The 23,382-nt window shown below is 38.3% G+C and overlaps 1 protein-coding gene and 2 long non-coding RNA genes across 3 annotated transcripts in view; all 3 read right to left on the reverse strand.

Annotated features, from left to right (window-relative positions):
• Nucleotides 1-23,382, reverse strand: part of LOC144665003 (platelet glycoprotein IX-like) — a 38,484-nt gene that overhangs the window by 7,752 nt on the left and 7,350 nt on the right. The window contains exons 3-4 of the mRNA XM_078526191.1: nucleotides 4,561-4,590; nucleotides 4,004-4,124 (exon numbers count right to left, since the gene is read on the reverse strand). Of these exons, the coding sequence (XP_078382317.1) occupies nucleotides 4,004-4,124; nucleotides 4,561-4,590 (151 nt within the window). The remainder of the gene's footprint in view (nucleotides 1-4,003; nucleotides 4,125-4,560; nucleotides 4,591-23,382) is intronic.
• On the reverse strand, nucleotides 6,637-10,882 carry LOC144666481 (uncharacterized). The gene is made up of 3 exons (XR_013573195.1): nucleotides 10,655-10,882; nucleotides 7,747-7,855; nucleotides 6,637-6,757 (listed from the first exon to the last, which is right to left on the reverse strand). It is a non-coding gene; the product is annotated as an uncharacterized LOC144666481 (long non-coding RNA).
• On the reverse strand, nucleotides 16,943-18,174 carry LOC144666483 (uncharacterized). The gene is made up of 2 exons (XR_013573197.1): nucleotides 18,082-18,174; nucleotides 16,943-17,357 (listed from the first exon to the last, which is right to left on the reverse strand). It is a non-coding gene; the product is annotated as an uncharacterized LOC144666483 (long non-coding RNA).

Genomic DNA, 23,382 nt, shown 5'->3' on the forward strand with positions numbered 1-23,382 from the left:
TGACATACCAAACGGAAACTGGTACGTACGATTTAACGGTGTTGACTATAAGGTCGGATTCTATTTGCCGAAAGTGGACTGGAGTCCTGGCCCGGATTTACGTACAAGATTTAAGAGATTCCACCAAAAGTGTTAACTGTTACTTGATGGGCCACTGAAAAGCCGAGATAGCACTCAGAAGTGTAAATATGTGTTACCTTGGTCGGGCGACCACGGTCTTGATTTATTCAACACATAAACGCTTACAATCGATCAACAGAAAGACCTGAAGGAATATTGTACAAGATTTGAAGATCACGTTAAACCACTGGCTAACCACATCCTAAACAGATATTACTTACAACGCCTGAAGCAGAACAACCGGCCTCTTGATGCATTTCTGACTGAAGCAAGACTACTCATACAGAATTATGGATATAAGATTTACATGATGAACTCATGCGTGACACATTAGTATTTGGCACCGACTCGGAAGAAGTCAGGAGAAAATGCATTGCCCGTGGTAACGAATTCACTTCACAAACGCGAAGGAAATTGCACGTACCGAGGAAGCGACACAAATGCAACTGAAATCCATGAGTGAGTCTTTGCTCCCTAACCAACCACAACAACTGGACGGTGAAGTGAACGCAATCAGCAAAGGAAAAGAAACAGAAGGTAGAAGAAGTAAAGGTAGAGTAATCAGATGGCCTGAAAACAAACCAAAGCAGTGTTACAGATGCGCAGATAGCTTTCATTCCAAAGGTCAACAATGTCTAGCTAGTGGAGTAGAATGTTACAACTGCAACAGACGTGTTCATTTTAGTTCGCCGATCTAAGTCGAAGTCAGATGTCATCACCCTGCAGAAGGACCAGCCTCAAGGTGCAACAAGTGAATGCCCAAGTTATGACAGAGTCTTCCTGGGAAAAAAAGAAGTAGAACAGAGTGCCCCTTTGAATTCAAGACCCAGTACTCTGATGATCGCTGGTATTGAACAGAGAAAAAACCCGCACCAAAGTCATGACCGAGATTCAGGTCGCAGTGAATCTTTCTGAAACGCATACTGTACCCATAACTTGCAAAGTTGACACTAGTGCAGAAGTAAAAGTCATTTCTAAACAAGAGAATCACAAATTCATCCCAGTCCTCGCCACAGACACCTAGGTCCTTCCCAATAAAGAGTTACTGCATATGGAGGTCATGCCGTAAAGTAAAGACCCTTGGTACCTGCCAACTGTACGTCTATCAAAATGGCAGCACGAAAGAGTTCACTTTCAATGTCACTTAAGTACCAGGACCAGCGATGCTCGGTTGTAAAGCCTGTGGGGATCCGGGGCTGATAAAATTTAACGGCAGTTTGGAAACCTCCAAGCAAGATAAAGCTACCAACCCTGAAGCTCAAGCACCCTCCAAATCACAGCAGAAGATTGATGGTTCAGGATCTAAACCCTCGACACTCAAACACACACCACACTAGATGAGAAAAAATTCCTCAAGGAATTCAGTGATTATTTAGAGGGCCTGAGAACCTTCAACATGAAACCCTATCACATCACCCTAGATCCTGACGCTCAGCCTGTCATCCACGCACAACGTGTTGTGCCAGTACATCTACAAGGCATGTACAACATGGTAGAACTCAGCGTTCTCATAGCAGTAAGCGAACCCACCGACTGGGTCAACTGTATTGTCCTTTCTGAAACGACTAATGACAGAGGAGAAGTCACAAAAATCAGAGTCAGTCTTGACCCATGCGATTTAAACAAAACAGTAAAGCGTAAACACTACTACACTAAAACAATCGATGAAGTGGTAACACAGCTTAATGGAGCCAAATTTTTCAGTGTAGTGGATGCCAAAAATGGCTACTGGCATGTGCCCTTAGATGAAGTCAGCTCTTACGTGACTACTTTTAACACCCCGTTTGGGAGGTTCCGTTTTACCCGACTCCCCTTTGGCCTTGTTGTCACACAAGAAGTGTTCCAAAAGCACCTAGATGGACTGAAAGGAGTGACCGGCATTGCTGATATGAAACATTAGTGTTTGGAGATACAAAGAAAGAGCACCATGAAAACATGGTGAACCTCATGACAAGATCCAGAGCAAAGGGAATCAAATTCAACAAGGACAAGCTACAGTTCAAGTGTCAAGAAGTATGCTTCTTTGGACACAAATGGACCCCTGATGGCATCGAGCCGGTTGATAAAAAAAAAATATCTGCAATTCAGAACATGACCTCTCCTGAAAACCGCAAAGATCCCCAAAGCTTTCTGGGTCTCGTCAATACCTCAAAAGATATTCAGGAAGATTGGCCAGCATCACAGCACCACTGCGAGACCTCGCCAAGAAAGACATAGCATAAATATGGGGACCTGAGCACCTCCAGGCGTTCAAGCAAGTCAAGGAAGAGTTCACATCAGTGGGAGTGCTCCAATACTTCGAGCCAAGCATCGAAACCGTCATTCAAACCGATGCTTCCCAGAAAGGTCTAGGAGCGGTCCTGCTACAGCAAGGACAACCGGTATGCTATGTCCCGAAAGCACGTACAGATACAGAGAAAAACTACAACTATTTTGAGAGAGAAACACTGGGTGTAGTATGGGGTCTGGAGAGGTTCAGTTACTTCATTTTCGGAAAGCATTGTACAGTGAACACTGATCATAAGCCTAATAAGTCAATTTTTTTTAAAGAAAAGCTTGTCTAGTTACCCACCCAGACTGCAGACGTTTTTAATGAGAGCCCTGAAGTATGATATCACTGTTAACTGCGTGAAAGGTCCTGATGTGCCAAAAGCTGAATCCCTCTCTAGAGTCAGCCCTCAGCTCGCCTCAGCAAATGACCAACTTCCAGAAATACATGTCCACCACATCACACAAAACCTTCCTGCATCTCCAACATAGCTACAACAGATTCGAGACGAGACAGAAAAGGACCCCACTTTGTCATTGCTAAAGGAAACTGTCTTTGAAGGATGGCATCAGAAAAGAGAAAAGTGCCCTCAGTTACTCCATGACTACTGAAAATTTATATTTTCAAAATCACCACCCACATGCTAAAAAAAAACTACATCGAGGCTCCTAAATATACCGCGAGAGACCATGTTGGTTTCTTGGACTTCAATGCGTGGTCATTATTGTAAAATTGTGCGACAGCCATGCTCGATATTTTATAGGACTAAAGTAAAATTTCTGGAGATCAAAAATAAGACGAGCCCAATAGCATACATTTTATCGAAACAGTGGTATTAATATTCCAGTAATTAAAAAACATTAAGAATTAAAAAAATTAGTAAGATTTCGACTACTTCGATCACGCTGACTACAACAATAATTGCAAGTTGATATTTTCCTTTCTGCTGGTGATAGCATTTTTATTTATTGTAACGTAAACTGGTCAACTTTAAAGGACCTTGCCCTTCAGTACTTTTACTTTTGTTTAAAAATGGCCGAATGAGTAACATGGAACGTACTAATTTCAACAAGGTCCAAAGCTTGGACCAAAGCAATGCATCACTCATCAAAATACAAATCGGGTTTTTAAAGGGTTCTTAGTACTTGCTCCATCTTATAAGATTCATACCAGCGTGTCTTGACAACAGTTGATAAGAGGTGATGGCTCAAATGAGGTTTGTTCTGAAAGTAACAGCTCGGGAATAACTATTGCTATATATCAAACGCTAATAAAAGCATTCATTTTCCAAAGCATAGTTCCGTTTGTTCATTTAAAAAGTGTGGAAATCGTGATTTTGTGTAAATGTCTTTGCCGTTTATGCAAGAGATATTCTAGATTCTAAAAAAAATAAAACCTTGAGGCCTCTTTTGTAACATTAGCCGACGACTTGTCCCTGTGGCACATTTTCGGGATTTTCTTCATGGAATGTGTAACTTAAAATCCATTATGCAAAGAATAAAAAGGTACGTTTCTCGTTCAGCATCAGTCATAATAAATTTATGTCGGCGTAGGCTAGTCAAAGTACGTAGATTTTCGTTTTGATTGTCCAATAAGCCTGGCGAAAATACTAACAGTCTTCCGGTGTTCGCTGGAAATGGCCCTGGAACATACGTCAGCCATCTCCATCTACACGAGACGTCTGTTAAGGATCGGTTCCAATACAAAGGGTAACAATAGCATGGTTGAGGGCAGGCTAATGGAATAAGAAATAAAACGTTACTATGAAAAAAAAAACGGTTCAGCCTTAAAAGCGAGGAATGTAATAGTATTTCTTAATCTTGAATCATAATAAATAATGATTATGCTGACGATGCTGCTGCTGATGATGATAATAATAAATATTACACGGAGTGGACTTCAATCACTAAAATTAGGTGCCTATGTTCGAATTCTACACGCGTGTGTTAACTAATATATTAAAAAAATATCCTACAAAAACAAAATTTTGGATGACGTATTTCGTAGAAAAAGTTTGATTGACACAAGGTTTGCACTGTTTCGAAGCAATGCTATGTTTTCAAAGAAAATTGTCGACTCCGTAGTAAACTTAAGCTTCTTTATCATTATCTGCTCCATTTTGACTAGAGTGGTTTGCAATAAATAATTAATTATTGTACTTTTAAACTTACTTGAAGAAGACTTCCCAACAATAATTACAGCTGTGCAAAAAAAGGTATCCGTCAGCATTGTAAAGTAGCAGTTAACAAGAACAATATATGACAGAGATTTAGCCAAGCCTAAAAGCCAAGCTCCCCGGATATGTACTTTTCTATTTATTTGAATCTGAATTTGCGCGATGATACAACTTACAGGCTATTTATTTTATCTTGAAGAACAACATCCATGGAAAGAAAAAAAATTCATGTTGGCAAAATCCCGGCACTTCCATAGACAGAAAAGAAAATGAGGTTTCGAGCCCGCGATCACTTACCCATGTCAGGACTCTCCTCCCTCTCCCCCACAGTTTTTGAGGACAGACGGATATACGGACGCTAGTACAGTCACATGACTAACATTTTTTTTTGGCTAAATGGGTTTACCAAAATCTCTTATCCGTGGAGCTTCACTTTTACAGAAAACTACGTTGGTTCTCCCTTACCAACCACAACACTATTTGTAATATGTTTTTTAACTGTTTTTAAAAACTATTTTTTAACTATTTTTGAAAAACAGATTAAAAATAGTGTTTAAAGTATATTTTTTATGTAGTTTTTGACTGTTTAAACTGTATTTGTAATCTATTTAAAACAGTATTGAAACGTATTTTTCAAATGGTGTTTTTGAGCTGTTTGAAACAGTATTTTAAACATATTTTGAAACGTTTTCTAGATTCCAAAGAGGCATGTTGGAATTTAAAATATATTTCATTCAAACAGGATTACAAATATATTTTAAATTCTCACACTATTTGTAAACTATTTTTAAAATGTTTTTTAACTCTTTTTAAAAACAATTTTTTAACTATTTTTGAAAAACAGATTAAAAATAGTGTTTAAAGTATATTTTTCATGTCGTTTTTGACTGTTTAAACTGTATTTGTAATCTATTTAAAACAGTATTGAAACATATTTTGAAATGGTGTTTTTAAGCTGTTTAAAACACTATTAAAATATATTTTAAAAACTTCTTCAAGATTCCACAGAAGCAGGTTGGAATTTAACAAATTACAAACAGGATTACAAATACATTTAAAATTTGGTGCTTAAAATAATAAGTGTTTGGGTCGAGTACATGAAAACAACAATTAAGTGTGGCTTCACTTTGAACCAAAACAAAGGAAAGAATGGGGATAAAGGTGGTATCTGTTGTAATTATTGAAAAACAACACTGTACAGGAGAGGTGCAGGTAAGGAGAGGGGAAGTTCAAGCGCGAAGCAGGAACATTTGAATGCTCGTGCTTCGTGCTCTCCCTCACTTGCGCTTTGCGCTCAAACTTCCCTTCTCCCTCCCCTTTGAACGCCGGCCACGCAGGCTATGTATGACCAAACATATATCTCTAGAGGTCAAGCCTGAGGCTTTCAATAGCAGTGACCAACAGCCAAAAATAAATTTCTAGCTGACACTCACTCTGCTTTCATACTCTCAAGTTCCCAAACTCTTTAAAAAGTGCATTCCACAATTTATGAATGAGCAACAACAGTTAATTGTCCACTTTACTTTACAAACACTGAGTGTGAAATAATTTGTAAAAGATTTCAAACACTTAATTATGAAGACTCTCAAAAAAATCTTACATGTGCATACAGCGGATTCAAGTTGAGCGTTTAACGGCCACAGTTGTCATGTTCGTTGTCATGGTTGAATTGTTTGCGGTGCGAGGCAAAATGACAGACGTTGGTAGGCGGGAATGCAAACATTCTGTCTGGGAAAACAACAACATGCTTTTTCCCAGACAGAACGTCGTCATTCCCATCTAGCAACGTCTGTCATTTTGCCTCGCAACGGAATCAATTCAACGGTGACAACGAACATGACAACTGTGGCCGTTAAACACTCTTGTAACTTGAATCCGCTGTGAATACATGTACATGTAATACTATATGTATACAGCTGCACATGTATATGTAAAGGACCTCAGCCTCCATCATTTTCTATACCATTGAAATAATGAAAATTTAATTGCACAATGAAATGGAATCTTTTTTGCAATAGTACTGCAACTTACTGTATGTCACAGTGTTAAAATGAACATGACATGCTTCACATGGCTGCTAAGGGTTCTTTTAATACTTGTTTAATTGTTATTTCTAACTTATTCTTAGCTCAACAAGTGTACATGTATCTGCAGGGTTTTCCTTTTGGCCAGGTTGTTCTGTTGGTATTTTTCTGCAAAGATAATAAAAAAATAGACTTCAAAAATTAATTAATTTACATAATAAAATTATGCACTCACAACAACATTATGAAACCCTAAGAAATGATCTTCATGATTACATTTAAAAAAAATACAAATCCCATGCCTTTTGTGTAAATGTGATCACTTATTCGGATACACTTAAGCTTTATAATGTAAGTTTATCATTAGAGGAACATGTAAACTCTGATGATAATGCGTCAGTCAATTGAAACCCTGGTCTCCTGACCCCCAGGACTTAGCTGGGATTTAACATGTCCAAAGCCCAGGGTTCGAAATAATGGCTGGTCAACGACAATGTCCGGACTGATTGGGGAGTTGACCAGTCAACCTTTCGTCTTGCCAGTCATATGTTGACCAGTCACATTTGATCATATTAAAAATGAAATAAATTAAAAAGTCCATGCTGTAGCTTTGTACTGCATAACTTTGATCTGAAATTGTGGGTGAAATGTATGTGTAATGATGATAGTACGGGTTTGTCTTACAAACAGTGGAACTATGGAACTCTTGGTAATGTCATGCATCAAGTTTTAGACTCTAGGTTATAATAAAGGGTACAATGAGTTTTGGTCCTGAATATGCAACATAATGCACCTTTGACTATGCAGTTTTTCACCCACTTAATGAATGTAAGCTTTCAGTACAGTCCAAATGGCCTTGGGCCTTCTGTCTAAGAATTAAAATAAAAATGCTGCTTTCACTTAATTCATAGCCTGCGTCGCAGCCGGATGTGTGACAAAACCTTGGTATAGTCCATCTGTGAAACACAGCCAAAAAGCTTGTTCTGATATCCTGCAGGTTTGCAAGGATCTGTGTATTCATTTCTGATTGGCTAGTTTCACATTACTATCATTACTTTCTAACAAGCTTTTGTTTTGTGGTCATGCTGACAGACTTTCTTTGTTTATACTGTGCAAACAGAATGTTGGCGCGAAGATTTCCAAAGATAGCAGAGTACCTTGCGTAACAGACAATCTCTCTCCAGGCGCACACAGCAAGCGAAGGAAACTGCTAGCGAAGGAGTACACCTTGACTGCTAGGAAGTCATAGGAAGACTTCAGTCAAAGCTGTAAAAGAAGCGAATTGAAATTAATCACCTTCGAAATAAACAAGCTCGCTGCAGGAATTTTTTGGAGGTCACAATGCATGTTTGAATTGCCAACAGCCATGGCAAATCTTTAATGTTCCACTTTCTCCAATTGATAATTACAAAATTGTCTTTTAATACTGTTTATAAAAAAAGCTGTCCATCTCAGACTATTGATTTAGGCGATTACGTCGAACTGTTTTCATCCCGTGTTTAGAAATAAATTTCATTTTAGCTTAGTAAGTCTTGCATGACCAGTTTTAAGTTTGATTTCGTCCAGTGATAAAGCGCGTTCGAAAGTAATATGAAACTAGCCAATCAGAAGTGAATACACAGATCCTTGCAAACCTGCGAGATATCGGAACAAGCTTTTCGGCTGCCTTTAATTTCGCAGACGGACTAGACCAGGGTTTAGTTCGTCTGCAACGCAGGCTATTAATTCAGAGCAGCTACCAGTTCGAGCAGATTTAAATGTGCAAGTGACTGACTTTCTTCATTCATCTATAATATATACATTGTACAGAGCTGCCATTTTGAAATCAAACTGTTGATTGGGCTAGACTTGGCAAAAGAATGCTAGGACTACAGTCCTCGCTGATCAATAATGAAGACCATAAATGAAATGGGACTGAAAAAAGGTTTTGTGTGACAGAACAATATTATCCATGGTTATCTTAGGGTACATGTATAGTCACTGTACATATACATGTACATGGGACTGGACCCAGGCTTGTGCTTACATGTACATGTAAATGGAACCTTTCTGAAACCAGTCTGGTACGGAAACTACAATCCTAGCTTAAAATTGTTGACACATATTAAAAATTAACTAGTAATACGTGACTCGCAGGGCCTCGCGAAGCTCTGGGTTATTGTTACCTAGTAACGGACAAAATACAGCAGACAGAATAGAAACAGAAACTGAACAACAACGAACTGCACGATTACAGAGACTTCGACAAAATACAGCAGACAGAATAGAAACAGAAACTGAACAACAACGAACTGCACGATTATAGAGACTTCGACAAAATACAGCAGACAGAATAGAAACAGAAACTGAACAACAACGAACTGCACGATTACAGAGACTTCGACAAAATACCGCGGACAGAATACAAACAGAAACTGAACAACAACGAACTGCACGATAACAGACCCAGCAGTTTATAGCCTGAATAGGCGTTGAGGGAGTATTATGTGCAAATCAGTGTTACTTTAATCCGAAAAGAAAAACGATAAAAATGAAAGGCTCAGGATTCGAACCCACAAAAAAAAATAATAGTAAAAAAAAAAAAAAAAAAAAAAACCTAGCCGGATTCGAACCCCCGCCCACAGTCCCGAAGATCTGATTTCAAGCCAGCGCGTCACACCATTAGGCCACCAGCGCGCGGCCGTGTGACGTCATTTCCGCCAGACACCAAGCTCACAAATATATATATATATATATATATATATATATATGACCGTAAACTCCACATGAGATTTCATCCCGCTTGAGCCCTTTGAGGGACAAAATTATACACCCCGCTACGCTCGGCCTTCGGCCTCGCTTCGCAAGGAACAAGAACTGGTATTCACCGAAGTGGAGGTGAATAGTAATCCACCATGTTCACTGACACTGAGGTGAATAACTGTTTTAGTATGTACATGTACCACACAAGTTGAATAACAAGCGGACCAAAACATCACTTTTGGTAAACAAAGCGACGCTTGAAGGCAGTTTGTTTCTCCTTGACTACTTAGAGTTGAATAGTACTTTGCTAATCACCTCCGAGTTAACCAATCAGCACTGTGTAAAGCACTATTCACCTGTGTGTTACAGTATATACTAAAATGTACATGTAATGGCAGTTATTATCGCATGGCAAATTTAACACTTGTTTTTATTAAATCTCATCACACTCTCAAGGCTGCAAATAAGTTTTTTCACTTGAAAGGACATATCTCCTACTAAGACACCATCGTGGTCGCCAAAAAAAAAAAATTGTGGTTGGACATTACCAATTTGTTGCCGTAAAATGAATTTGTGATCAAAAAATTGTCCGTACATTATGTCCGACTACAATTGCCATTTCATCGGACATGAGCAAATTTGGTAAGCCAATGTCTGGTGACTGACTGCTATTGCAGCCCTGTACTCTGCTCTAAATACCCCCATCTCCCATCTCGCAATCCAATATTGTATGATTGTAGCAAAGAGCTCATGAAAACAAACTACCACATTGATAGGGGAAGGGGTTGGAAAAGTGGGGCGAAATTAAACCATATTACAATAAAATAGGTCCTAATAGTTAGGTCACTCACATACATGTAATATGTACAATGTAAAAAACTAAACTGATTGCATCTTCATAAAAATTGAGTGAAATCAAGGCATTAATTTATAAAATCCAAGCAACGAAATATTTTAGTGAGCCTGATTCCTTCACTTTGTTTTTGCATACGAAAGAAATCGGATTTAGTCTATAAATTATTTCGCAGGCTGAAGTGAACTGAACTTGTAAAGCTTACTGAACGTTCTGTTCAGTTGAAATTACAGTGCAGTGACATGAATAATGTACTACAGTATAGAATCCCGATTACTCCAGCCCTTGGTTTCTCGAAACTTCCTCCAATAACTGACTTTTCCCTTGTGAAGTATTTCTCCGTAATTTTACTCCAGATTTCTCAAAGCAGTTTCCCCCGGACTGGAGGTTCAAGATACACACAACTTTTGCTTCGTGTACATGTGCTTATGTGATAGATCTTTTAAGTGCTTAAATCAATTCAAGCTTACCTTTAACGGTGTCATCAATCCATACGGCTGGAAAATGCATCTTTCCGAAGGTGAATCGTCGATTAAGAAACTATTTCAGTTGAGATTTCAACCAACTATGATGGAACATACGTGTACAACTCTGAGCTCGTTTATATAACGACTAAAGGCAAAATTTAAAATGGCGGTGTGGTTCGAGAAGGCCCGGAACGGATCACGTGGTCTGTAAAATTAATGATTAAACACACACGTGACAATAGCGCGCCCAATTTGCAACAAGCAGCTATTTCAAAAAGAAATAGTGTTTCGTTTCCTGATTGCGGAAGGGTAAGAATAGTGTAACACTTAAGGAGAGGTGGGTTTGGGGTTTACTTTAATTTGGAGAAGGTCCTAGTGTATGTTAAATTTGCCGAATTTATGCACGAGTGCAGAATGAAAAGAAGAACTTCATATTCAGTAGTAACTTAAATTCTCATTTTACACCTACTGTCGATTTTATGTAAAGGAGACATAAACTAAGTCCTGCTGCAGTTTGGCTTTCAAGAGTTCAAGTAACACATAAATATTTCTCTTTATAGGAATAGCATATGTCTTTATCTCCAAATTAAGTTAAGTGAAGGGAGCTTGCCTTTATCGTTTTTACTCATCCAGTGGAAATTAAAATGATTTTTTTTATTTCTGCATACCGGTAACACTTTTTTGCTTAAAAATGGCACCCGATAGCATAACTTTGGATGTTACATGAATGGAAAAATAACTTACAGAAAAAATTTAAATATATTCCTATCAATGTGGGGAAACATGAAACCACAAGAGTAAAATGCAAGATCAGAGTAATGCAATTAATTTAAATGGTTTATTTTTTGAAACAAACAATCCTAAAATAAATCAGTTCCATAAATAAAGTGTTTTGTGACTACTGATCTCTGATAAAATGCAAAACAACACTTTAATCGAAGATGAAATTATTACCTTTTGACAAAAAGCTTGAGGTATATACTTCTCTGAGTTGATCACATGCTCAAATCAAATAAATGCCAAATTCATACAAACCAAAACCCTGGTCGACAAGAACAGAGATAAGCACACTGTTTCGAAGCCATTTCTTTAAAATGAAATGCCAGTTGTCACTTTACAAAGACACGTAAACAACCAAAGCAAATTAATGTAAAAAGCTACCATACACAGATTTTTAACAAGGATTTTTAATTAAGCAAAATTCAAGTTTAAAGAAAGTTATATGTTATATATAGTCGTACCAGGATTGTATTTTGCTCGATCCGCGCTGCACGCTCTCCCGGCAAATATAAAATTATCTCCACAGAATAAGACACAGCCAAGTTGCATCTGGTAACACTGATAATAACGATTTGCATTTTTGGCGATACTGTGGAGTTTTGATCAGACCGCGATGGCTTTGAATAATCCAAATAATGTTTATATCATTAATTTAATCTCAGAATCTGCACCAGCAGTTGCAACGGTAGTTAATATTGAGCGTTACAACAACTAAGGAGACGAATTTAGTTCGACACGGCAGTTGCACACCTTGCTATACGATACTGTCCATACAAAATTTAAACTTTGAGCAGAACTTATTTATCAACTTTCCGTGCAGACTCGAATGTTTTTGCGACGCCGACGTGACACTGATCACGCAATTCCGGGTACATCCACGCGAGAACCCACGCAATTTTGCGTGTATTCGCGCTGTTTGTGACGTCGAAGATGCCGTGAAATTTTCCTGTACAAATAGAATAGGGCAATCTCCCACATTTATACATTCCTCTGTTACATGAAGTGAAATTAACTTTGTAAGTCACCTGCAAATATGCACTTCTCTTTGTAGCGCACTTGCTCTACCGTGCGAGCAATGCAAACACGAGATACGCCAAGTCATCCCGTTTTTCTTTGCGCTTGTAAACACTGATTGGTGGAAATTTACTTCCGTTTCAGAATAATATTAAACGCTACGAGAGCTTTCTCTAGTTTTCTTACAATACATCGCTTTAGTCAAACTTAAAACCATTGCAGTCGTTAGATATTTCTGTTTGCAACGAATCTAAATTTTTTTGGTCATGCTGAGGAATATATTTCCGATATTTGAAGAACATGACTGTTTTTACGAAATTAATTGCCATCGGTCATACGTATTTACTTTGTGGTTACGACCGTTCTTGTGATTGGATAGCAGCCCCCCGTGCGAGCAAACACGACAAGTCATCCCTTTTTTGTTTGCGCTTGCAAACACTGATTGGTGAAAATTTACTTCCGTTTCAGAAAATCGCTAGAATGTTTACTTAACAATTAAACGCTACGAGAGCTTTCTCTAGTTTTCTTACAATACATCGCTTTAATCAAACTTAAAACCATTGCAGTCGTCAGATATTTCTGTTTGCAACGATTCTCAATATTTTTTTTATCATGCTGAGAATATCTTTCCGATATTTGAAGAACATGTTTTTACGAAATTAATTGCCTTCAGTCAAACGTATTTACTTTGTGGTTACGACCGTTCTTCTGATTGGATAGTAGCCCTCACTGTGTAAATAGTTCACATCGAAGCCAAAATAATACCGTATCGTTTCTGAGGAAACGAAACAAAAAGTGCTGTACGCTGGTACTGCTGGTGGGAGAAATTCTTGGATTACAAGCACAAGATTCCTTTTGTGAACAAAATCTGGGATTCCATGGCTAAGTAGAAGGCGCCTTTTGTGTATAAAGGTCTCAGGTATGAGATTAATTAACATTTAATTCACAGATCCCGTTAATCACGGCTGTCCGTCTGCCGGGAGCTTGCAACTCGTTCCCTCTGGAACTCCTGTGTTTTGTTTTCAGTGGGTTTCAATCGATATCCAGACCGGCAAAACTTGCTAATTGTTATTTTTCGATTTGCCTATAAAATATCTAGAAGCTTATGATACCTACGAGGCTCTTAAACGTGTATAAGTCGGTCTATTTTCCTCAGATCTTCAGTGTGCGCGAAATGAAGTGAGATAAAACGGAGGCGGGACTGGGGATAGGGAGTAAGGCAACCTCTCAAAATAGTGCAAAAATAGTGTATTTAAAATATGTTTCTATGTTGATCCTGCTTTTAGTATTTCAAAACCACATTGTAAATATTCTAGTCAGCTGAACAAAAATTTACGTATGTTTAATTCAGATTTTCGTAAAACGTGATCATGAGTTGATATTTCAAATAGATTTTAAATATTATGTTTAAAACCTGTTTTATACTGTTAACTTGTAAACCACACTTTAAATATCCTATTTTAAACCTATTTAATACTGTTAACTTGCCAACTACATTTAAAATATCCTATTTTAATCTGTTCTTGTACTGTTAGTTTACAAACTACATTTTAAGTCAACAACCATAGCGGATACAACATTCAAAACATTGTCAAAGTAGCATTTTTAAACTATTTAAACTAACTGTTTGTGGTAATTGTTTTGAAACAGATTTAAAATGCACTATTTAAACTCTGTTTTAAAACAAAAATACCTTGAAAATAGATATAATTTTTTTCAGTATCATAAAATACGTTTCAACTATATCTAAAATATAATTCAAATCGGAAGCAAAATTTAAACTTTTTTACAAAATAGCACAAATTAAAATAGCTCTAAATGCTTAAAAATAGTGTTCAAATCATCAAAATACTTTCAAATCAGCTTCAAAACAGTTTCAAGACACAGTTGGTTTGGTAAGGGCTTTTTCTTTTCTCTTATTGAAGAGACAAACCAAACAAATCATTACCTTTTATTGTTAATTCAATCTTATACCTTATTCTTACTAATTTTCGCGCGTACTTAATTCTGAGCATATTCGTGAGCCGAATTTCGCGAATATTAATTTTCGCCATTGAGAGAAAAATCAGAGCAAAAGTGTATTAAACAAGTATAATAGTTACAGTTCTAAACATTTAAGGGAGGGGTGGTGGCTTAATGGTTAGTGCGCTCGACTCCGAGTCGAACGGCCCGGGTTCGAGCCCTGGCCGGGGCGCCGTATTGTGTTCTTGGGCAAAATAGTTTGCTCTCACAGTGCCTCTCTCCACCCAGATGTATAAATGGGTACAGGCAAATTTATTGCTGGGGGTAACCCTGCGATGGACTAGCATCCCATCCAGGGGGGGGGGGGGTGGGGGGTAGCAATACTCCTAGTCACTTAATGCTACGAAAGCGGGGATAAGCTCCGGCTGTATGGGCCACTTGGCTCGGACACAGACTTTACTTTTACCTATAAACTTTCTAATAGTCTGTTTCTGGTGCAAGACTAGAGTCGCCTTGTAGCAAGTCTAGGTTGCTTACTGCACTTTTGAGGAAGAAAATGAGCCCAACTCTCAACTCTTTTAAAAAATGTTCAGAAATGTTTAATCTGTCATTAAAAATGTGAATATTGTTCATCGTGGTGTAAGATAGGTAATGAACGTTTATTCGCTTGTCTCACGATAGAATAACTTTGAGATGCTGATCGCAACGTTTCGTCTGCAATACTGCTAGTCTTCATCAGGCGATGAAGTCGATTGTTTACGCGTCGCTATTTATGCACGTTGGTTCGCTGTGATTGGTGCATTTCGATCCTCATTATTATTCCGACTAACAGATGATGTTTCCTCAGAGGTCCGCTTTGTAGTTGAACGGCTGTCATGCTTTCTGATCGTAGGTATCCATGCTTCAGGAATTTCAATTCCGCTATCTCTATTGATGTTATTAGAATGAAGACTTATTTGGATAGCCTCTTTGACCCTACGTGTGTATCGGTGAGGGTCACGATCGATTAACTTGATTTGATTCCATAAAGGAATATGCCCCGTTTCGTTTGCGTGCTCCGAAACTGCGGAGGTTTGTGTATGAGCAAGCCTTATGTCTCTGTCGTGTTCTTTTATCCTGTCTTGCATCGCTCTCCCTGTTTCCCCTATATATACTTTGCCGCATTCACATGGAATTTTGTACACAACACCGACCGTCTTGTTTGACTGGTTTTAGGGCGTCTTTCGGTCGTACTAAGTAAGACCGAAGAGTTTTGTCAGATTTAAAGACGGTGCGAACGCCTTTTTGTTGTAGGCAGCGGCGAAGAACCTCTAATACACCTTTTATGTAGGGTAAAACCGCAGTAGATTTAAATTCCTGCGTGGGTTCGTTGTTGGCTGTTGGTCTTGTGGTCTTAGTAAGTTTTCGTGTGAACGAAGCAGGATAATCGTTAGAAACAAGTACCGACGATAAATGTTTCTTTTCTTGAGAGATAACTGATGGTTTTGTTATGAGGTGTTTAGCTCGGTCATATAGACACTTAACAATGCCACGCTTCACTGAATGAGGATGGTGTGAGTCATAGGCTAAGTACTGATCAGTGTGTGTGGGCTCTCTATATACACTGGTAGTAAGAAGGCCGTTTGAGTCCCTTATAACTGACGTGTCGAGAAAGGGAATGTTGTTATCTTTCTCGGTTTCCATGGTAAAACGAATAGTGGGCTGTGTGTTATTAAGATGTTGTAAAGAGCCGTCGACTTGGTCTCGATCTAATATATAGATAGTAAAAGTGTCATCTACATATCGCTTCCAGTTCTTAGGTTTGTAGATCGCACTTGCAATCGCACGCTCCTCAAAATCTTCCATGAAGATGTTAGCTATAACTGCGGAGACAGGGCACCCCATAGCGGCTCCGTCCTTTTGTTCGTAGTTACCAACTCTACTCATTTCGTGAATACCATCAACCACGAAATAATACAAGAAAGGGAAATCATGGTATCATTTGACGTAGAATCTTTATTTACGAACGTGCCAATCGAAGACGCCGCACTGTTAATTCAAAAGATCTGTTTTGGCCCCAGAAATGGGGCCGAAACGGTGAGTAAAATACGGTACCTTTTTTAGGGCTCTTTTAGCCCTTTTGTAACAGAGCTTTTTTGGCCCCATTACAAAGGGCTGAAGTGGCCCTTTTTGGGGAGTTCAAATGACCCAAAAGAAGAGCCATTTTGGAAAACTGTGGTGCTATTTTGGATTTTAAAAGATCTGAATTGGCCCTAACTAAGGGGCCGAAACGATACTGCTTTTCTTAAATAGCCCTCATAGGAGCTGTTTCTAACCCTCCCAAGGCAGTAAAAATGACACTCATTTTGTAGTAGTTTTGGCTCATGCTTAGCTTAAACACATCTACCCGTCAGAACTAAATCAGCACCAGCACTTGCTATCAGAGTCGATGGTTATCTGCTTGCTATATGGCTGTCATAATGACCACTACCGGTCCTCATAATAACCCTTACAGTAGCCAATTCCAACTGATAGCTAGGGACAAAAATAGCACACTTTTTGTGACCAAATGAGTCCTAATTTTTTTATTTTTCTGTCTAATAAATTGCAGTGACCACTCATGTACACTCATGCACAGCCCTTAACATGTGAATGTTATTGTAACATGATTTTTTAGGAGTCATTGTGGTATTTTACTTGCACACAATCACCGCAGCTTTGTGCTTTTTATTATATGATATTACAGTTGGCGAAAGGCATTACTTACTGCCAGCATGCTATATGTTTCTTTGTAAAAATGCAATATTGTTTTTATATGCTTAAGCTCTAATCACACAATGCTCTGGTATAGAATACTGTACAACACCACTCCTTTGCACACAGCAAAGAATTTGTCGAAGTCAAAACTTCCAATGGCAACAATTTGTGGTTGAACAAAAATGGCAAGGTCATCATCAACTGAAGCAGCTCTCTGCAGAAAAAAAAAAAAAAAACAAGAGATAAGTCCCCTTACTACATACAGCTGACCAAATTAAACTAAATGTAAACTGCTAAAGTACATGTAGTAACAAGTTAAACTTACTAAACAAGATAAAGTCAAACTGTACATTTAAAAGTCCTTGTTGTTATGATATTCAAGTATTTTTAAACTATATAATGTAGTAAATTTATATATAAAGTACTGCCCCAACCAGCAAATAAAAATTAACCGCAAGCAAAACAGAGTGGACACTTCGTGTACACATACCAAAAAATAAAAACCTGTACACTGTACATGTACATCTACAAAATGAGCTTATTTTGAAATTATTGGCTGCGGCCGCACTTAGAGAGTTGACGGGGTAATTTTTTAGAAACCCGGTTAAAAATTTCCACAAAACTTAACTCGGTTCAAGTATGGTTACGATAACTAGCTCGGTTAAACTTTTTTAGAGGCCGCATTAAGATCAGACAAGACTGAAGTGTTGTCATGATTTAGCTACTTGTAAATAAATGAAATGGCTGGCTATCTTAATCATGTTAGTTATCATATGCCCAATTATTTTTCTGCTTTTGAGATTTATTCAATTTCTTCCTCTACAATAATTTCTCCAGGGTGTTCAGAAGTAAATGTTGAACAGGTTGAACTTTCGCCACCCTCTGATGAGTGAGGGGAATGTGGTGTTTCAAGGCATGAATGAACCATGCAAACTTGCCTGTTATAGCGAAGCTGCAGGCCAAGCTTGCTGAGGATGCCACGATAGCCCTGACTGAGCCAAATCATTGTTGCCCCGGTTCTCCAGTTCTCTAGCTATAGTAGTGAGGGAAATTATAGAATTAAGCCATGAATTGTGCCCAGATGCCATGTTTGCGTGTGACAGAAAACGAAATCTCATCTCACACAGTGGTGATTGGTTGACGATTAAAACAATAGTTGAATCTGATAAGAAACCGCTAACCTGGTTAAAACTACCCAGAAAGGTAGTTTAGAATTAACCTAACCGGGTTATAAAAATCCATTGTTCTTTAATTAATTTCCATGGGAACCACTAACTTGGTTAAGGGTCGGTTAACTCTTCAAATATGCGGCCGCATCAGACAGTTTTGATAACCCAGTTAACTTTAATTGATTAATTGGAAGTAACCCGGTTAACTCGCCAAGTGCGCCCGCGGCCATTGTAAGCTAAACAGTGGCTTTAAGTTGTCAACTTCCACTATAATGGATGCCTTTTGGACAAAAGTTTGGTCTCTGTTATGACAATGTGTGAAGGAATTGGGACACTGCATCTACAGTAAATGCTGACTAAGATTTTGGAGAACTTGGCATTAATTAGGCAAGCTAGTGCACGGAGACATATTGTCAACAATGTGATTTACATGTATCAATGCCTAACAAGGTAGGATACTATAAAACAACAATCACCATTCCAAACAAAAAAAGGCTTAAAATAATTGTTGACAAAAAGCTGTTATTGAGGATCTACATGTACAGTGCTCAGTAATTGTGAATCCCAATTACCTAATGATTATTAATTATGAGCAATTTAACTTTTAACTATATTAAACTATGTGACAATTAATATTTTGTGCAGAATTAAACTCAAAAAAGATATACATGTATATAATAAAAGGAACCAGGCAGAAATTGTTACAGGTAGTTTTAAAATACAATGTAAATGATAAAATCTGGGATTTTACTTAACTTTGGACATCCCAACAATATAATTTCCGATCTGAAAATAACATAATAGTATGAGCAATTATATCGTTTCACACTCAATTTCCAAGACATTTCAATATACAAAATAATGGAGAAATTCAATTAAGACAGTAATAATTATGGCAAATCAAGGTTTCTTGTCTAAAGCGGTTTAATTTTGTTTGTATACATGTAAACCTTATTTAACACAATTTTTTAAATGGCTTTTGATGCTCAAGATGTCACAAATGTAAAATTTAATAATGCTTTTTAGTTTAATATGTTCAGTAAATCAAACTACACTGCATATACATGTACATGTATATTTATGGACCTTGGTGAAATAGGTATACATGTGTTATAGGCCTTTACACGCAGCTACTGTGCAGTGTAGTGCAGTTCAGTGTGATTTATCAATGCTTTACAGAAGGACACCTTAGCATAAAGCTAAACACCAACCTGGCATAAACCTTAATCACACCAAACATGTAAAGCAGCACTGCACCAAAAGTAAAGGGCTCAGGATATAAATTATTGTCATAATAATAGTCAAGGTACATGGCACTAAACAGTGTGATTTAAAAATACCTAAAAGGATAGGATACCTTAGCATAAAGCTAAACACCACCCTGGCATAAACCTAAATCACACCATAAAGCAGCATTGCACCAAACAAAAAGTTCTGCTAAATAATAATACATGTAGTATCAGCCAGTGCAATGTTTTATATTAGCAAACAAAAACAGACATATTCAATGTAGATCATACGATATCTGCTATATATTCAATAAGTCTTTAGGGTTTATTATTTACATTTTGTACACAGGGCACATAATCAGTAAAACTGTTCTTCCTAGTGACCCTGGTACATTTAATATCAGTTAGTAAAACATGTAAATTTCATGTCAGCCTAGAAAAAATGAACCATTTTTTCACGACTAACATGTACATTAACGAAGATGTGTCTTCATATTTAATATATCATTTAGCATCTCAAAACTTGAGGAATTCTTACCTTCACAGTTGACAATCTAGCTAGGATAATTTAGGAATCACTTGGTTCAGGCTCGATTCAGGCAGCACATGGACACAATCGAGCTTACCTTGGTCATCAAGAGCGGTCGAAACAGGCGTACAAATCTGAGATCCGATGCAAGAAGTCTCCATACAGCTGCTTAGCTCTTAGAACTGTGCTTTACGAGAGTAAAACGTTCTTTTCCGTGCATAAAAATTAACTCCAGTGATGATGAGCGACCTTCGAAACCGTTGCTTTTCAGAATCAAGCGCCAAAAGTACCGAAGGGGAGGCCGGGAAGAACATATATTGCGCATGTTCCGTCCAGAGCCTCTCGGCCAGCGCAAAATGGCACGCAACGCGCGCAACGAAACAAATAATCGTAACAACGGAATCTATCAAACAACAGAAAATCATGAGAAAACAAAACATTTCTTGACACAATCATATTTTAATAAAGGGGGGATCGATTCAAAAATCACGAGTCCATCCCTGATATCTGTATACATTATAAGTCGACTGGAACTGGGCTTGTTTCTCAAATTTTAAATCACGCATAATTGTGTCGGGATATCACAACAACATGATACAGACAAAATGCCTTTTTTTCGTAATTTTCACTGTTATACAATGTATAGTTAAAAGAATGTGATGTCCACAGCTATACCTAGCATGTGAAAATTCGACTTTCTCTGTCCATAATTAAAATGCACAAAACGACCCAAAAGATAAGGTCTAAATCAGTACCGGGCCAGTGCCAAATTGACCCTTTAACTGGGGCAGCTCAGATTTATAAGAGAAGTGACTCTTATAGTAAGGGCCAAAACAGCTATGATGGCTAGGGCTGTAATGGACTTGAGAGCTGAATTGGTTTTCAGTGAAGGCTAAATTGGTTTTATATGGGGACGAATTGGTTTTCGTAGGGGCCATTTTGCGCAAAATTTTCAAAATAGCCCTCAAAGGGGCCAAATTAGCCCTTGGCCTATTGGGGCTAAATCGGCACTTTGGGGCTAAAACAGATCTTTTGAATTAACAGTGCGTGAAGGCAGCACTTCGCAAACTAGAAAACGATCCCGGTCTTGCTGACCGCACAATCCTAAGACTTACACAAATAGCCGACCTTTTAAACTTTGTTTTACGATCCACGTATTTCCAGTACAATGGATCAATTTACGAACAAAAGGACGGAGCCGCTATGGGTAGCCCTGTCTCGGCGGTTATAGCTAACATCTTCATGGAAGATTTTGAGGAGCGTACGATAGCAAGTGCGATCTACAAACCTAAGATCTGGAAACAATATGTAGATGACACTTTTACTATATATATATTAGATCGAGACCAAGTCGACGACTTTTTACAACATCTTAATAACACACAGCCCACTATTCGTTTTATCATGGAAACCGAGAAAGATAACAACATTCCCTTTCTCGACACGTCAGTTATAAGGGGCTCAAATGGCCTTCTTACTACCAGTGTATATAGAAAGCCCACACACTGATCAGTACTTAGCCTATGACTCACACCATCCTCAGTCAGTGAAGCGTGGCATTGTTAAGTGCCTATATGACGGAGCTAAACACCTCATAACAAAACCATCAGTTATCTCTCAAGAAAAGAAACATTTATCGTCGGTACTTGTTTCTAACGGTTATCCTGCTTCGTTCACACGAAAACTTACTAAGACCACAAGACCAACAGCCAACAACGAACCCACGCAGGAATTTAAATCTACTGCGGTTTTACCCTACATTAAAGGTGTATCAGAGGTTCTTCGCCGCTGCCTACAACAGCAAGGCGTTCGCACCGTCTTTAAATCTGACACAACTCTTCGGTCTTACTTAGTACGACCGAAAGACGCCCTAGAACCAGGCAAACAGGATGGTGTTGTATACAAAATTCCATGTGAATGCGGCAAAGTATATATAGGGGGAACAGGGAGAGCGATGCAAGACAGGATAAAAGAACACGACAGAGACATAAGGCTTGCTCATACACAAACCTCCGCAGTTTCGGAGCACGCAAACGAAACGGGGCATATTCCTTTATGGAATCAAATCAAGTTTATCGATCGTGACCCTCACCGATACACACGCAGGGTCAAAGAGGCTATCCGAATAAGACTTCATTCTAATAACATCAATAGAGATAGCGGAATTGAAATTCCTGAAGCTTGGATACCTACGATCAGAAAGCACAACAGCCGTTCAACTACAAAGCGGACCTCTGAGGGAACATCATCTGTTAGTCGGAATAATAATAAGGATCGAAATGCACCAATCACAGCGAACCAACGTGCATAAATAGCGACGCGTAAACAATCGATTTCATCGCCTGATGAAGACAAGCAGTATTGCAGTGGAAACGTCGCGATCAACATCTCAAAGTTAATCTATCGTGAGACAAACGAATAAACGTTCATTACCAATATTTAATCTTTCTCGTATTGCAGTTTGTTACAGCTTACAACAATTAAATACGATACCTACACAATAAAAGTGCTCATAAACAGCCTAAATAAACGACCGAGGGCTCAACAGGGGACTGGACACAAGTAGTTTCAATAGCCCAATTTCGACAATAGACATCACTACGAGGCTCTGAGAAATAAACCCCACCAACTCTATAGTTTATTCCCCGGAGCCTCGTAATGAGGTCTATTGTGTAGGCTGGATTTCAATATATCAAATTGTGCTTTTTCTCGAAATCTGCATAAATGACCCCACCACAAAAATTCAGACATTACAAATTAGCTCTGATTAAACATTTATGCAAATAAAAATAAAAATCTGTAGGACAGATTTCTCGCAAACTAGCAAAATGTGATATTTTGCCCATTTTAAAAATTGCCCAGAATCTGTTCAACAGATTTTTTTTTGGTAAGTTTTGGCTGTAGACGTGACTCACTCCTATGAATTAATTTTGAAAGTTACATAATGGGTTTTACGGTACGTTTTTTGAGAAATGTTGGGTCAAAAACAGGTTGAGACAACCTTGGAGGATAATCAAATTGCGCATGCCCTTTTATTTGAGCGCACGCTCATGTGACGCCGTGCGTCGCTTGCGACGAAGAAAGACATATTTTTAGCTGCTCTGCCGACGTTTTAGCTACCTTTCCTGAAATTTTTTTCCTTCCAAGGTTTAAATTCATGTCTAAAGGCATTTGGAAGCTTCCTCTGGTATACCAAGTTGGCTTCAATGTTCTTAAAATAGTTTTGGTTTCCTTTAAGAGTTGCTAACGCAATTTTTGTCCGCGCCAGTAATATTGACGACAGGCAGAAAAGCGTAGCGCGCTCCTTTGGAC

This window comes from Oculina patagonica, chromosome 9, assembly GCF_052425735.1.
Source record: "Oculina patagonica isolate OP01 chromosome 9, crgOcupat, whole genome shotgun sequence".
Taxonomy (NCBI): domain Eukaryota; kingdom Metazoa; phylum Cnidaria; class Anthozoa; order Scleractinia; family Oculinidae; genus Oculina; species Oculina patagonica.